Source organism: Netta rufina (genome assembly GCF_964035555.1).
Source record: "Netta rufina genome assembly, chromosome: Z".
NCBI classification, from domain to species: domain Eukaryota; kingdom Metazoa; phylum Chordata; class Aves; order Anseriformes; family Anatidae; genus Netta; species Netta rufina.
Window position 1 is genome coordinate 8,906,438 of NC_140126.1, and position 15,794 is coordinate 8,922,231.

Sequence of the window (15,794 nt, forward strand, 5' to 3'; positions counted from 1 at the left end):
CACTACAAAAAGTATTACAAAGTATTTTTCCTATTCTCTGAACCATACATAGCCTCAATACCATATTTTCTGTACTTACCGATGTGTAAGCAGTTGGCTGAGTATCTCTGTGAGAGATTGTTGCATCCATATGGGTCAAGCCCAAGAAGTTCAAGCATAATGGTGGAGTAAGACGGCAAAATAACCTGCACAAGTGTAAGAGATAATAGCATTTAAATCAATCTCTTGCATTAAAAATATTAAGAAATAACAAGAGGCATGGCCTTCAAAGCCAGGTTGGATGGGGCTTTGGGCAACCTGGTCTAGTGGAAGGCACCCCTGCTCACAGGAATGGGCTTGGAACTAGATGATTTTTAAGGTCCCTGTCAATCTAAACTGTTCTGTGATTCTATTATCACAGAATAATGATGAACAGCTCAGGAGGTTTTAGACCCATATGATTATAAATGAAAGAATATAAGTGAGAGTTTAACTGATACAATTCTGATTAACTGATACAATTGACTACTCAGCAGAAAATCTGCAAACTATGTGCCACATACTCACATGCCACTGAAAAGGAGACTGTATGCATCTGTCTGATGATGTGAAGCTAAATAGTAATAGTTAAATACACGGATCCTGAAGACAGTGGAGTAAACACAAATACTTAGGAAGAAGATGGTAAGAAAACAGGCCATCTGAAAAGGAAAAAAAAAGTGAGATTTGAATGTAGAACCGTCCTGGTTTCAGATGGGATAAAATTCATTTTCTTCCTAGTAGCTGGTAGGATTCTGTGCTTTGGATTTCGGATGAGAACAGCATCGATAACACACCAATGTTCTAGTTGTTGCAGAGCAGTGTTTACACTAAGTCAAGGACTTTTCAGGTTCTCATGCAGTACTGCCAGCAAGAAGGCTGGGGGTGCACAAGAAGCTGAGGGGGGATACAACCAGCACAGCTGTCCCAAACTGGCCAAAGGGATATCCCAAACCATATAGCATCATGCTTAGCAATAAAAATGGGGCAGTTGGCTGGGAGAGCTGACACTGCTTGGGGACTGGCTGGAGAACAGCCAGCAGGTGGCAAGCAACTGACATTGTGCATCACTTGTTTCACTTCTTTTTTCTGTTTGTCATGTTTGGTTGTTGTTTGTTTGTTTATAATTAAATGGTTCTAATCTCAACCCGCAAGTTCTTGAACCTTCCATTTCAATTTTCTCCTCCACCCCACTGCACCAGGAATGAGCAAACAGCTGTGTGGTGTTCAGCTGCTGTCCAGGTTAAAACCACAAGAATTCTACCAATGTGTTAGCACATAGTCTGAGTATGCAACAGGTTGATTGCAGTGTTATTTTTCATTTTGAGATAGGACAGTAACACCAACTCTGACATGAGTTTCAGGAGGTTTTTTTTCCTAGTTTAAATTTTGAATGATACTTGAGATGTTCCATGCTTCATATAAGCATAACACAACTGATGTTGGAAACATTTGTTCCACTACTTTTTATTATGTAACTGGCCTTAATACAAGTGATTTATAATTACTATGACTGATTTCGCATTTTCTTCCCATAAACAATATTAAAAACGGGTATTTTAAGTTCAAACTATTTTATTAGTATATTGAAATATTTCATCTCATCTCCTTTCCTGATACATTTGTGCACTCATATGCTAGCCACACCTCCCAGAACTGGATTTGTGGTTGGCAGCACATTCCAATTTAGGAGAAGGGCCACACACAGTCAATCAGACGCAAAGTCAAATATTTAAGTTCCAAGCTAATGCTGCACATATTATTCTACACCTGGTATTCATGACAATGGGGTTACTACTTCACCCTGTAATAGACAAATATAACAAGTGCCAAGAGGCAGACCTCCTTCACAAAAACAAAATTTCATATTTTGTGTTTTACAGAGCTTCTAAAAGCTGACATTATTTACAGAGACTTATTTTTAAGTTAGTTTGGTCTACTGTTATTGTAATAACACTCTAGCTCTAAAGGTTTTTGTTGAGTGATCAAACTTACCTCTATGTATATATAATTATACGTCTTTTCTGCCAGCTGTATGAAAACTGCAAATAGCGATAAAACCGGATTTGTGCTGAAAAATGTGCATTCTGACCACACAACAATTACAGAGAACGTGGCCAAAACGACTGCAAGAACCCTGTAAAACCATGGTCGTAGAAGACATTCCCAGTACCACTCTGAAAAACAAATACACATGCATCCCTAATGGGTTAACACAACCAGAAAAAGAACTCTCTCAAAACACTGTTATAAACTTCATGCATGCACACCCTTCAAATCAGGGCTTGAATATGTGACTCCACAAATTCCAATTCAGAACTTTTCTGATGCCTAGGGATTTGGCTCAGCCCTAAGGAATTGTATGCACAGTTGTGGAAAACAAGAGTAGGATTTGGGGGGTAAATTTTGCAAAAAGCGATTAAGGGCAGCAAAACAAGACTCTTCACTTTCAGCCCAAATAGTATGGGTGACCCACTTTTTATTTGTTTGTACATCCATTACGCTATCATAAATAAAGCTTAGGCTTAAATTATCCTACCCCACCAATAACTCACTGCTAATACACAACAAATTAGAAGTTAATACATGATGAGAAGACACCTTCTAAGAAGATACACCAAAAACCACATCTCCTAACGTTCAATTCATGACAGATGAAGAGTCCTTTTCCCTTCAATTTACAAGAGCTTACACCCCAAAAATATGCTACAAATATAGAAGGTAGTCATGATTTATTAATTTGAAGTTTCTATTTTTCTTTCTTCTAAAGATTCAAAAGTTTTCAATGACTATTGCAACAGACTACAGCTATTAGCTTGTAAAAAGTTCAAATTTATGGCCAAGTGAAAAAATTTATACCTGATGGCTATTCCATTAAATAAATGCATCAAAATGCACATTTGCTTCCTTCTACTGTAACTGAACATTTTCATATGAAACAATCTGTTCTTCTCACAGAACATTACTAATTAATCCAGTAAATTTAACTGTAAATATAAAACTAATTGGTTTACATATTCAAATCTGCCTAACAGCACTTACCAACAGTTGGTGTGTAGAAATATTGAACAATTTTATTCTCTGGTTCCTGGGACTGAAACGTATGAACAAATTGTCGAGTTGCACTAGTTTCATTTTTTGCCACATCTTCTAAGTAAAAGGCTTGTTCTAAAAGAATTTGCCACTGGACCTGTGTACGACGATGCCTCTGTACTGAATAAATTACCTATCATAAATTCCAAGAAATTATGGTTACAACATACTCATTTCAAAAAATGAGAGATAAGCCTTGCAAAAATCTGTTAAAAATTCTACATTCCAGAACTGCAAAGGTTAATTCAGTATGCTCACAAAAGCAGACAGTTAACTATCTTAGTAGAAAAGTCCAAAGAGAACTACACAACTTCAAGGTTTTGCAGTTCTTTTATCACAATTGATCTGTAGCGTTAACAGCCTTCTATTTCCAAAATACCACTTTATTTTTGAGTCTCTGTGAATGCCACTCTTTCACTAGTTACTTTTTAAGAACTCACTGTCAACCAGTCATTACAAGGCCATCAAATCATCACAGCCAATTAAAATACTTTCAAGTTGTCTAGTGACAACAGTTTTCACATATCTAGAAAACAGATCTGGATCATTTGTGATATTAAACTTTATATTTTCTTTTGCTGAGAAAAGTTAAGCAGCATCCCCCCAAAAATAAAGAAAGCTATTCAGGTAAAATCTGAAAATTTTAGCTCAATTTGCATTTATTCTCATTACATTAGCACAAATTGGGCACTGTGATTTATTAGTGAGATAATATGTAATTATATATACATATTATATATTATTACCTGCTTGTGAAGTTTGACCAAACTTTTTTCACTTGGATAACTGTTCTGTCTTTCTTCAAAATCTTCATAATCATCCATGTTCCTACCCATTCTTTCCTGGTACTCAGTAGGACACTGGTAAGAAAAAGAAATTTGACTGAAAGATACAGGAAAACCAAGTGGCTTCTGTTAATTATTTTTAAGATGTTTTAAGCATTTCACATAACAGAAAAGCTCAGTCTAAATATAGATGCCGGTATCAAAAGGAAAAAAAAAAAAATCTATCTTCTACAAGTAGAATAAATGTCCGTATTTTCCTGTTCAAGACAGATCAGCATGACATCCTTAAATAATTCAAAGGGCCATATCTGTTTATCAAAAACACACTTCGTGTTCTGAATGAATTCAGAATAAGGCACAGAGCAAAAAACAGATTGCATTTTCTACATACCTCAGACTTCAGAAGACGGTTTTATAAGTAATCAACTGCTACTACTTCTAATATACTATGCATCTCAAAAGACATCAGAAAATTACATTCATCTTAAGAAAACCTTCTATAAAGAATTTCAACTCCAAGTCTGGTCAGAAAGCCACAGGATGCCAATTAGAGACTTTACGTTAAACGGAAAAGAACACAACAAGCAGTAGGTGCAGGATGTGCTCCCACCTCCTTGAACAGTTACTGCAAAAGATGTGCAATTCTTTATTTATTTATTTATTTTACTATTCTTATTGTTACTTGCCTTTTTCAGTATTGTATCAACACACTTTCTCAAGGGATGATTATACTTGATACTCTCGCTTACTTTACGGACTTCCTATTGAGGGAAAAAAAAAAGTTGTTTCAACATGTTAACTAGATACAACTTTACAGGGTCAGATAAGAGCCCCATCCCTGCCAATGGGAACAGTAACCACCAGAGCCTCTAACCAGGAAAGCTTGCCCATGGCAGGGGGTTGGAATTAGATGGTCTTTAACATACCTTCCAACCCAACCCATTCTATGATTATTAGACATCTAAAAGACGACAACTGAAGGCTTATTTATAAAGAAGTTGTGTATTTAAAAAATATAGCACATTGTCAGTGTCCAACTATTACTCTGCAATTGTCTAGAGGATTGGTTTCTATGCATGAATGTTAAAATGGAGCATATCTTACTGTTTTAGTTGTACGTAATGGGAACGAGTCTCCATCTTACCTTGTTTAGTTTCACTTTGTTACTTCAAGTAGCTAAATGAATATCTTTTTACACTATCTTCTATCTTGCTCACATTTATCTCTACATAGCTGACTTCTAAGACTATTTGACATTCATGAGGAATAAAACAGCTAAATTATTTGTTAGAAACAATTCTAGCAGTTTATCAGGCCTAGTGAGAACTAGGTTTTATTTTTCATCCTATCAGCAATGCAGATACAATCTTTTGACGGTGTTTTTATTGTTACAAACTGTACTTTAAAAAAAAAAGTTGTAGAGTCTAGACAACAGAAGTAATTGTGAAAGTTTAGAAATCACATCCAACACAATGGTTAGGAAGACAGAAGAACTTCATTTGTTTAGTGTGACAAGGAAGGCTAAGCAGACACAGACAGTTCTGTATCTAGTTACAGTGATGTTTAAAAGGCTGTTCTAACAGGCGGGTTTCAGTAATTCAGAATTCCCTCTGAATCTATTGAGCTAAAAATTTTCATTATATAGTACGTACAACAGTATGATACGGAAAGCCAAACAAAACCCTGAGAGAATGTCTGTAAAGGTCATTCCTAACATTCAGCACTGTCAAGTACTGCACCAGAATAATAAAAAAAAATAAATTAAACCAAACAATTTTGTTAAGTGTCCTTTAGTACTATGATTACTAGAGTTTTAGTAATGTCTTCCTCTGATAAATCAAAAGCATAAGCTTAAGAGGGTGAGAGCTAAAATTTGGTGATTTATTTGCCACAGCAGCAATGTATAACTTACAATCAAGTTCTCAGAGTCAGCACTGAATTCTTAAGAATTTTTGCTTATCATCAAGTATTTCACTGTTCTTATGAAGGTTAGAAAGTAGAGAAAATATACTGGCCAAGAATTCTAAAGGAATAGTGCAATTGTTTATAGATTGAAAGAAAGAGTATAGTACCAGATCTTAATTCTTGAAACAAGATTTTATGCATTATGTTGTTAATGCATAATAATATGTTGGGTAAGACAATCTCAAAACCTATCATTCTACTAAAGAACAGTCCAGTACAAAACAGCAAGTGCTACTAGCTTGATAAGCAAAGTTTTTGATGCTCTTTTTCTAGTAAATTTTGTAATAAGTTTTGTCTTTGAAATACTGTTATTGAAGGAGTGAAGATTCTACTATTATTTTCTTTGGTGACAGGTCAAAATAAGTTACCACCCTACCCTACAAATCTTCTGAAATATTACTTCTAAGCCATGGTATTACAGCAGTACAGCAAGCAAGAGCAATTCAATGGGTTGGATTTCCATTCTGTTTTTGAATTACATAAAAGACAATTGCTTACGCACACAAGCAATAATAATAGTGTCTCTTTCAAGAGAAACTCTTTGAAAAACCAGTGATCTATCTATTCTGTTCTCAAAAGGCACACACTGTAGTCTTGCAAATTCAACTTAAAAATTCTCCAAGATCGCAGAAACATGCTGGAAGCAGAGTACACAAGCAAGACATATATGTTTTGCTAGTGTTCCTGCAAATCATTTGTACACTAGATTTTCAAGCATCACTCTGGAATGTTATTAGTCACCAATATTACTCCAGAAGGGACAGTAAAAGAAAAAAAAACCAACAAATTATGACCATCAAGTTGCCATGAGATACAGGTTCTTCTATTTCTCTTTTGATTTTTATCAAAGTGTCATTTAGTTTCATCAAGTGGCACACTATGATGATTTTCTTAATTTACAGATACTTCAAATTTCATGCTACTTGTGCTTCTTGCCAAGAAGTACATAACACCAGGAAATTCAGAGATGAACAACAGCAGCCTTCACTTATTTCACAGCAAAATCTGGTTACTTACCTCCATAACATCCTCTAAATTTTCCTCTGCATCTGCTTTTTCAGTCATCAGTTTGGCAGCTTTGAAATAGGTCTTCATAAGAAGATAACCCCTCTTAGCCCCATTCCAGTGAGAACGAGGAATTTCCACCAAACCATAGCCCAAAAGCAGCACGAGAAGAAAGAGACCCCATGTGTTTGCAGCAGCTATCCCAATAGTCTGAAGTTGGTTCCTTCAAAACAAACAGAAAAAGAAAAACAAATTACAACCTGCTTCCCACCTGCAAGAAAGTAACTTTAAAGTATCTGTGCTCCAAGAGGGCTTTCAAATTTACAGGAACAAACTCAGTATCATCTGTAATTCTTGTCTAGGCCCAGTCTGCTGCTTTGGTGCATTTAAAGCTGCCATGATTTTTCCCTACCTATCACATTTCTGAAAACAGCAAAATGTTCTTTTAAGTGTACCCTCTCTGGAGAGAGACGTAAGCATTTGTTCTCAAAATACGTTCCTTTAGGAAAGGAAATGAACTTAGCAAATGTAATTAAAATGAGATCAAAACACCATAATTGGAATCTCTCTAAGAAACAGCCTCAGAACCCAGGATTAGTATTTCAGAAACAGAAGTTGAAAGCTACTAGGCAGTTCAAAACAGCGTAACAGAATTTACTACTCTATCTAGCATGGAAGAATATCAGTAGTGTTATAACTATCAATTATTTTAAAATTATCTTATGAGCTTTAAGTAGAATCTACAGTAGACACAAGTATTACACAGGAAATACTGTCAAAGATGTTTTGAAAGCACTAAGAAAAAGTTTCAGCACTAGAGACACAAATACATTTTCAGTGAGGGAAAAAAATATCACTGCAAATAGAAAAACAATTCCCCTGCCTTACAAAAAAAAAAAAAAAAACAAAGCTACAAGACAAAATTCCTACAAAGTCAAATTATCTCTTTCCATTCAAAAAAAAAACAAAAAACAAAATTCTGCCTAGCAAAAATCAGATCAACTGTTTGTTTTAAAGACATATTTTATCCTCAGAACATGCTTACACTGGACTTTTTTTCTTTTACATTTTTTATTACATATATTTTTTTAAGAATTCATGCAAGTACTTACAACATTACTCTTACCATTGCAAATTGAACTTTGGGTTTACAGCAACATATATTAAAAATGCTCCAAAAATCAGCAAGTAAGTGCCGTAGTAGATTGCATTCTCAATCAATGCAGTTTTAATCTTTCCAGTAATGGAGAACCCTCCTGACCTAGCATAGGACTGCATGAAAGGTAGCAGAATCCTAGGAAGAAAGCAAACAATACCAAAAAGTAGCTTATCAGTGGCAAGATACTGAGACAGGAGTGTTTAAGTTAAAGGCTCTCATGCTTCTAACAAAATGAGCTAACTATGTTTTTATCCTAGGTGTACCAGTCTGAGGGTAAACCTTAAAAAAAGTTGTAGATAAAAGCAAATACGGTTAGCTTTACTATTAAAAAAAAAAAAAATACTCTTAATCAAGAGCTCACTACCAATTTTCTTGACTGAGCTACAAAAATAATACAAGGATGGGCTGATCACAGACCATACATCATCTAAACCAAAAGCACAATCTCTTTGCTGTAACTGTATCTATAGCTTTATATAGTATGATCCAATAAAACCAAATACTTTACAATATTATTCAGAAATTACGCAAATTATTCATAGCATTATTTTGATGTCCTGTAGTCTAGAATACAATCTTTTCCACGCAATCTCCCCATGAAAATGTTTGTGTAAACTGCTCAGTTTCAATTACAGAAGTGAACTAAGGGTAAATAATTGTGACCTGAAGAGAAGAACCAAAAAAAAACACCAAAAAAAGAAACACCAAAAAAAAAAACACCAAAAACTCTACACTAATTGTGTAGAGTTTCTACACAAATTTTTTTCTACACAAATTTTTCTAATTGTTAGAGAAATTTCATCTCTAACAAATATATATATACTATATCATATATATTATTTTATTTATATATATATATATATTACATATACTGCTCAGGTGTTAGACATAATTTATACTTTTAGCAGTCCAACTGTTGTTCCTTTGTCTTACCATGTTAAAAACTGTGATGTCCAGTACACAACACGCCAGAAAATTGGCATAATTCCATCAGGAATATAACTCCATGGTTTGAAACATTTTTGCTTGCTGTAAAAACATAAGAAAATTTATTATTAGTTGTAAGGTCAATAGTGTAGATTTTTTTATAGATTTTTTTCTATAAATTCCCCTACCAAGGATGGACTTTGAAAAAAGCAAAAAAGTAATACACTACTATTTAAGTAGGTAATCATCAACCACTTCAGCAAAGAATAAACTGTATTTCCATGTAAAAATTATTTAGCATTCTCCCCATTAAAAATAAGGTATCTGGACAGGATGGCTTTTTAAAAAAAAATATATAGAGGAGTGTACTGTGTTTTTAGGACTAATAAATAAATGTTGTTTAAAAGTCAGCTTGAAGACTAAAGAGAATGGAACAATTTTAGTAAGCAATTTACTGGTTCAATTTTTCTTTCTGTGCAGGGAGTTCTTAATGCAAAGAAAAAAAACCTTTCTGTAGACAGAAGACCATTCAGCTTTAGCTAGTGCAGATTATTCAGGAGTACCTAGGGAGTCCATCACCTACACATACTACCTACACCACTTAGTGGTAACAAAGTATATTAGTTGTTCTGTTACCCAGTTGGCTTTAGTCAGACTTTCATGAACTAATATGTTGAGACAGTATTTTTCTGACAGGTAGCACTTACTTCAGGAAACCTAAAAAAGTCCTCAGAGCCTTTTAGAAAGAAGAGAGCAAGTGACAAAGTGGCCACCTACACTAAAACTTTTTTTTTTTTTTTTTTTTACCCCCTCCACCTATCTGGGTAATGAAATATTGGTGAGTCAAGGGGTAATATCACCAATTTAATAGGAGTATCTATTGAGAAATAATTGATGTTTTCCAGAGTCAAACTAGTTAAGCCTGTGTTGTGAGTTTTTATGTGCATAGCCTAAATATTTTCAGAACTATCAAATTACCATTGTATGACAGGCTGCGTGACTAAACAATTCAAAGTTTTAAGAGCTGATTTGCACTAACAGTATCTATGCAATTAGGTTAATATCCCTATTTGATAAGTCATATACTATAGTACAACACCCATCAGCATACTCTTGAATTATAGGTAAATTAAAAGGCTATTAAGTCTTCAAATCATGTATTTACTTATGTTTAATTAACACACACTGAGTAGTCTTAAATAGAAGGTTAAAAGTTGTATCACTCTATCTGGCATTTTACAGTTCTACCACTGATATACGCCTTTCAGGTAGTCTCCACTTTGGGGTAACAAACCTGGTAATACATGACACATAACCAAAACTTTGAATGTTCTAAACATCTTACAGGTCCTACAGTGCATGTATCTACATAGTGTGGAAATAGCTAACGGAGATGGAAGAGCCACATGCAAAAGAAGCCAACATTCACCTACATTCCCCACGCTTTAGGGATGATCTCCTTCCTGCCTGAGAAGAGCAAGCAGGCCGTTGTTACTTTGGTAGTATACAATCAATTTAGTTAACTGCGAAATTTCTAGCCAGGGAGGTTCAGACAGGACATTAGGAAAATGTTATTTACCTTGAGGGTGGCCAAACACTGAGAGAGGCTGACGCCCCATGCTTGACAGTGCTCAAGAGGCAATTGGATAATGCCCTCAGTAACATGCTTTATTTCTGGTTAGCCCCAAGGTGGTCTGGAGTTGGACTCAATCTTTGAAGATCATCTGAACTATTCCAGGATACAATATCCAACTGAACTATTCTATTCTAACTCCAATTATTATATGTGCCATTACAATAATAAGTAGATATGTTGCTTGCATATAAGATAAGTCTACTAATCTCCACATTCATGACATGTAAAATTATCTTTCCTTCATAATCTTAAAGGCTCCTGATCTGAAAATATAAGCTTTCACCAAGGCATCTCCTGACAGATGAGCAAAGTTAGAAGGAAGCTCTTTGAACAACCCTACATCACTTTAACAATAGAAGAAATGATGATGACGTGAAAAAAATAAATAGCAATGCTTCGTTAATCAATTAGAACTATTGTTATTACAAATAAATGCCTACCAACAGATGTGCTTTTCTTCACCTTCTCTTCCCTCACCCCCTTACTATGCTTACTTTCTTCAGACATCACATCACACAAATAACGTTTATTTATTAGTCCTAAAAACACAGTACACTTCTATAATTTTAAAAAAGAAAGCCATAAAATACTTATTTAAGAACACTCTAACAAAGAAAACATACAACTCATACCTTGGAGCAAGAGTAACATAAGAGCCATTACTTTCCACCGGGCTGGAGTTAACAGCAAGCTTGCATCGATTATAAATTGTCTAAAAAGACAAAAAAAAAAAAATTAATCAGTGATAAGCAAAAAATACATTGTTAATCTAAAAATAACAAGTCCCATTTTTAATGATAATTCCTGTCCTCTGAATTTACATTTGGGAGCAATTTATCTAATGCTGAAAACAACACTTAATCGGCAGGACAATTAAGTAAACAATTGAAAGTGTTTTTATGCTGTTCAAACAGATTAAAAAAATGCTATAAAAATTCTGAAACATTTCAAAGATTCATTTACTGATGAAATTAACAAAATTAACTGTAAACAGAGAAATAGTCATGCAAAAGTGTTATGTTTAGTTTAAAAAGATACTATTTGAAAACATTATTTGCTTTTTAAGATATTATCTTCTGCAATTAAGAGTCAAAAAAAAAATACACATTTTACACAACAGAATGGAAAACCTTATAATTTCTTACCGTACTAACATCCAGAGGCAGTATAAACACAATAAGAAAGCAGAGATACCAAGCCAGTAATGTTGCTACGATCACCAGTCTATGCTGTTTCTTGAAGTCTCCATACCGATGAAGGAGGAATAAGGCCAGAAAAAAGACAAATACTATCTCAAGTCCCAAAGCTGCACCACTCATTATTGAAGGTTCAACTCCAGCCACGCAGTGCAGCTCACTGAAAGTGGATCAGAACTGTAACACAAGAAAACATTTCATTACATTAAGATATCTATATGTATGCAAAAAAGAGCTGTTTGTCAGTCATTTTTAGACATCCTAACAGACTTCACACAAGATTTCACACAAGGACACTGATCAGATGAACAAGATTTTCAGCAAGGTGCTTTGAAGTCCTTTGCAGAAATCAAAATATGATGACATTCCAATTTGTCATTTCTAGCAACACAGCAGAACAACTCTAATTTGTGGTCCAGAAGATCCAGAAGTCAATTCTTCTGTCTGTTAATAAGACTATAGTCCTATTTTTTAGCATTAGTATGAATTCCAAAAGAAAAGCTATTCCTTTGTTTTTGTTCCCTTCTAGATGCAATCAACTGTTTTGGACAAAAGAAAGGTTAAAAAGTGAATGTTTCCAGAAAGCTACCAAGCAGCTTTTTTAAGATAAACCATTTCTCAACCATGCATTTAAAATTTTCTACTCAGAATTAACAGAGCATAAAAATGCAGTGACATATACATTAGTGTACTTGTGATATGGCTCTTTTTAGATTTGAAATTTCATGTAAGAGACAACACATCAGCTGATTAATTCACCTTCCTACTCCTCTTCTGCTCTTCTTCAGAAGAGCACAGGTCTCAGTTCTTTCATATTAGACCTGCTATATTTTTCTTTCCTCTGCATCTATTTACTCTGTTACAGTCAGGACTGCTGTAAATACTTAGCCCACATTCACCATATTCATACAGGCATATCATTAAGTAAAGGGCCAGTGAGCAGCACAAATCTGTTAAGAGAAAATTTTACCAACTTGTTACATGGTTAAATTGCTTCTGGATTGATTTTTTTTTTTTACATGTATCATTTTAATCACAGATACTTCATATATTAAAAAACAATAACAATTGTTTATTTCTCTGGTCAGACTCTGGCCTTTCCATCAAGGTTACCATTTTAGCTGGTTTCATTCAACTGAAATACTTTTTAGCATGGCTTCCTCACTGTTGTATTTTTAATTGCTTTCACTTTTCACTGGATTTCAAATATTTAAAAGAAAGGATACGACTAAAATTCCCTCAATTTACTTTTCAATTCCCTCAGAACTTGGTAAAATAAACCACTTATTTATTAAGCTCTCAGTATACTGCTTAAGCAGATATGTATGAAAGCACAACTGAAAGTTGTCTTATTTCAAGTAAAGAAAATGGTTATTCTGTGTTTTTTTTTTTCCCCTAAGGATTTGTTTCCCTCATTTGCTTCTTTTGCATTTCATTTCCAAACACTGAAAGTAGTCTTTTTAATCCATTAGCTGTTGTCCACTGAGCATCCCATATGCTGGAAACAGATTGAGTTACCTTCTTGTATCTTATAAGAAAGGCATACCTGCACCTTTTATCTTTTATTTATCTTTGTATGTTTATTGTATAATTAGTATTTCTAATTATTTAATTATTCTGATAATTTTAATTAGAATCATTCTAGTTATTAATTATTTCTAATGTGAGGTCAAAGCATCCCCTTACTATCTGCCTGTACTACATTTTGGACAGACAATTTGTAAACCGTGAATCCAGGATACCTAATTTCCGCATAACTTATTCTGAAGAAGTCCTTGTGCTTTCTATAGTGTTATTCTTGTTTCCTCAGAAAACAGAATATCTTTTCTAATTCTAGTATAATAGTGAATTCCACCAAAAAGTGTTTATTCTCCATTCATACTGACTTCATTAAGCCAGTGCTATCTGACATACGTAGCTTTGGATGCCTATTATAGCCACACCTTGTGCTGTGCAAATAAAATTATACAGCATATGCTCCGTGAGTCACAGCTATACAATGTTTTACTAGTCATACCTAAAGAGCTGCAACCAAGACAGAAGGTAAATTCTTTTGTGCAAGATGCTGCACTCAGTTTCTACCATGATAGGATCCAAAAAAGATTATAAACATGCACCAAATATATTAAAATAAAGAGGGAATTGAGTTGTACCATAATTTCAACCATTTTCAAAGACAAAAGCAACTCCGTTAGTTATCAAACTAAACAACATCTTTTCTGTTCTTCACCTGGCTCCTATTTTAATCACAAAACACAAAATAAAAGGCATCGTTTTGAAAGGCATACCCTCAGTAAGTTTGCAGATGACACCGAGTTAGGTGTAAGTGTTTATCTGCATGAGAGCAGGAGAGCTCTGAAGAGCAATCTGTGTGGGCTGGACCCACAGGCAGAGGCCAACTGTAAGAGGTTCAACAAGGCTCAGGGCCAGGTCCTGCACCTGGGGCACAACCCCCAATGCAAGGCTCGGGCAAGAGTGGCTGAAAAGTTCCCTTGGAAAGAGACCTGGGGGTATTGGTTGAGAGTTGGCTGAACATGAGCCATCAGCATGCTCAGGTGGCCAACAGCATCCTGGCTTGGATCAGGAATAGCGTGGCCAGTGATTGTCTGGGGATGTGATTGTCTCCCTGTACTTGGCCCTGGTGAGGCCGCACCTCGAGTACTGTGTTCAGTTTTGGGTCCCTCATTACAAGAAGGACATTGAGGTGCTTGAACGGGTCCAGAGAAGGGCAACAAAACTGGTGAAGGGCCTAGAGAATGAGAATGAGTCTTATAAGAAGCAGTTGAGAGAGCTGGACTTCAATAGCCTGCAGAAGAGGCTCAGGGAAGACCTCATTGTACTTTACAATTACCTTAAAGGAGGCTGTAGTGAGGTGGGGATTTGGCTCTTCTCCTGAGCACCAAGTGGCAAGATGAGGGGAAATGGCCTCAAGTTGCATCAAGGAAGGTTTAGGTTAGATGTTAGGAGAAATTTCTTTATCAAAAAAGTTGTACAGCAGTTGTGTAGAGGAATAGGCTGCTCAGGGAAGTGGCTGAGTCACTGTGCCTGGAGGTCTTCAAGAAACGTGTAGAGGTAGAACTTAATACCATGGTTTAGGGGTGGACTAGGTTAAAGGTTGGACTAGATGATCTTAGAGGTCTTTTCCAACCTGAATGACTATGATTTTACCAGGCTACAACTAATGAAAAATTGTTTTGAAACAATGTATACACATTTTCAAAATTTCAGTTCAAAAATTTTTACAGAAAAAGATTAGAACTAGTTCCTAACACTAACTGCCTAATGCAAGGTAAGAAGCACAATGCTAGAGAGGAGCTCTTATTGCAAACAAAATTCTGCCCAATAGGACACCCGTATTGCCATTATCATAGCACTAGAATTACTTGTATCAGGTCTTAAAATGTATTACTGCAGGGCATGCCTCTCTGTGGCAAGCAGCATTTGCCTCTGAACCTGGTCGTTAGCTCAAAGGTAAACTGCTTTCCCATAACTCCATTTCTTTGTTTTGACAGGCTTCTCACTATTAGCACATGACTCGCACATTACCAGCTGGCTGAAATTCCTAATCCTGTAAAGAATTTTCTCCTGAAATCAATGCTCTTGTTTATGCTTAGAATTTTCTTGTTTTGTTTCAGAGACAGGCAAAAATAATACGTTTTTAATCTAATGAATGGAAGAGTTTGGTTACCCCCATACAGGACACAAGTTTCAAAATTCGGACATGACATTTTGTGCGGTCTAAACCCAGCTAATAACTCTTAGCAAGCACCATCAAGAGTTCAGTTCACACTTAAATTATCTTGGAAACTGCCTACCATCAAGTCTTAAATTACCTTGCCAATCTCAAGACTAACCAAGCTCATGACCATCTACATTACAAATGAACTAACTACTCAGCCTGGTGCAGAAATACTCAGGTTACTACATGAAACAGCAGAAACAAAAACTACAATGTTATATAAAACCTCAAAGAAATTGTACTTAGTAACAGAGATACACTGACATTATAT

At 35.2% G+C, this 15,794-nt stretch overlaps 1 protein-coding gene across 1 annotated transcript in view; it reads right to left on the bottom strand.

The window, feature by feature from the left end:
• Positions 1-15,794, bottom strand: part of LMBRD2 (LMBR1 domain containing 2) — a 38,402-nt gene that overhangs the window by 19,117 nt on the left and 3,491 nt on the right. The window contains exons 3-13 of the mRNA XM_084305778.1: positions 11,734-11,961; positions 11,221-11,300; positions 8,959-9,054; positions 7,993-8,160; positions 6,879-7,089; positions 4,583-4,657; positions 3,858-3,971; positions 3,061-3,244; positions 2,014-2,195; positions 547-680; positions 80-185 (exon numbers count right to left, since the gene is read on the bottom strand). Of these exons, the coding sequence (XP_084161904.1) occupies positions 80-185; positions 547-680; positions 2,014-2,195; positions 3,061-3,244; positions 3,858-3,971; positions 4,583-4,657; positions 6,879-7,089; positions 7,993-8,160; positions 8,959-9,054; positions 11,221-11,300; positions 11,734-11,907 (1,524 nt within the window). The 5' untranslated portion in view covers positions 11,908-11,961. The remainder of the gene's footprint in view (positions 1-79; positions 186-546; positions 681-2,013; positions 2,196-3,060; positions 3,245-3,857; positions 3,972-4,582; positions 4,658-6,878; positions 7,090-7,992; positions 8,161-8,958; positions 9,055-11,220; positions 11,301-11,733; positions 11,962-15,794) is intronic.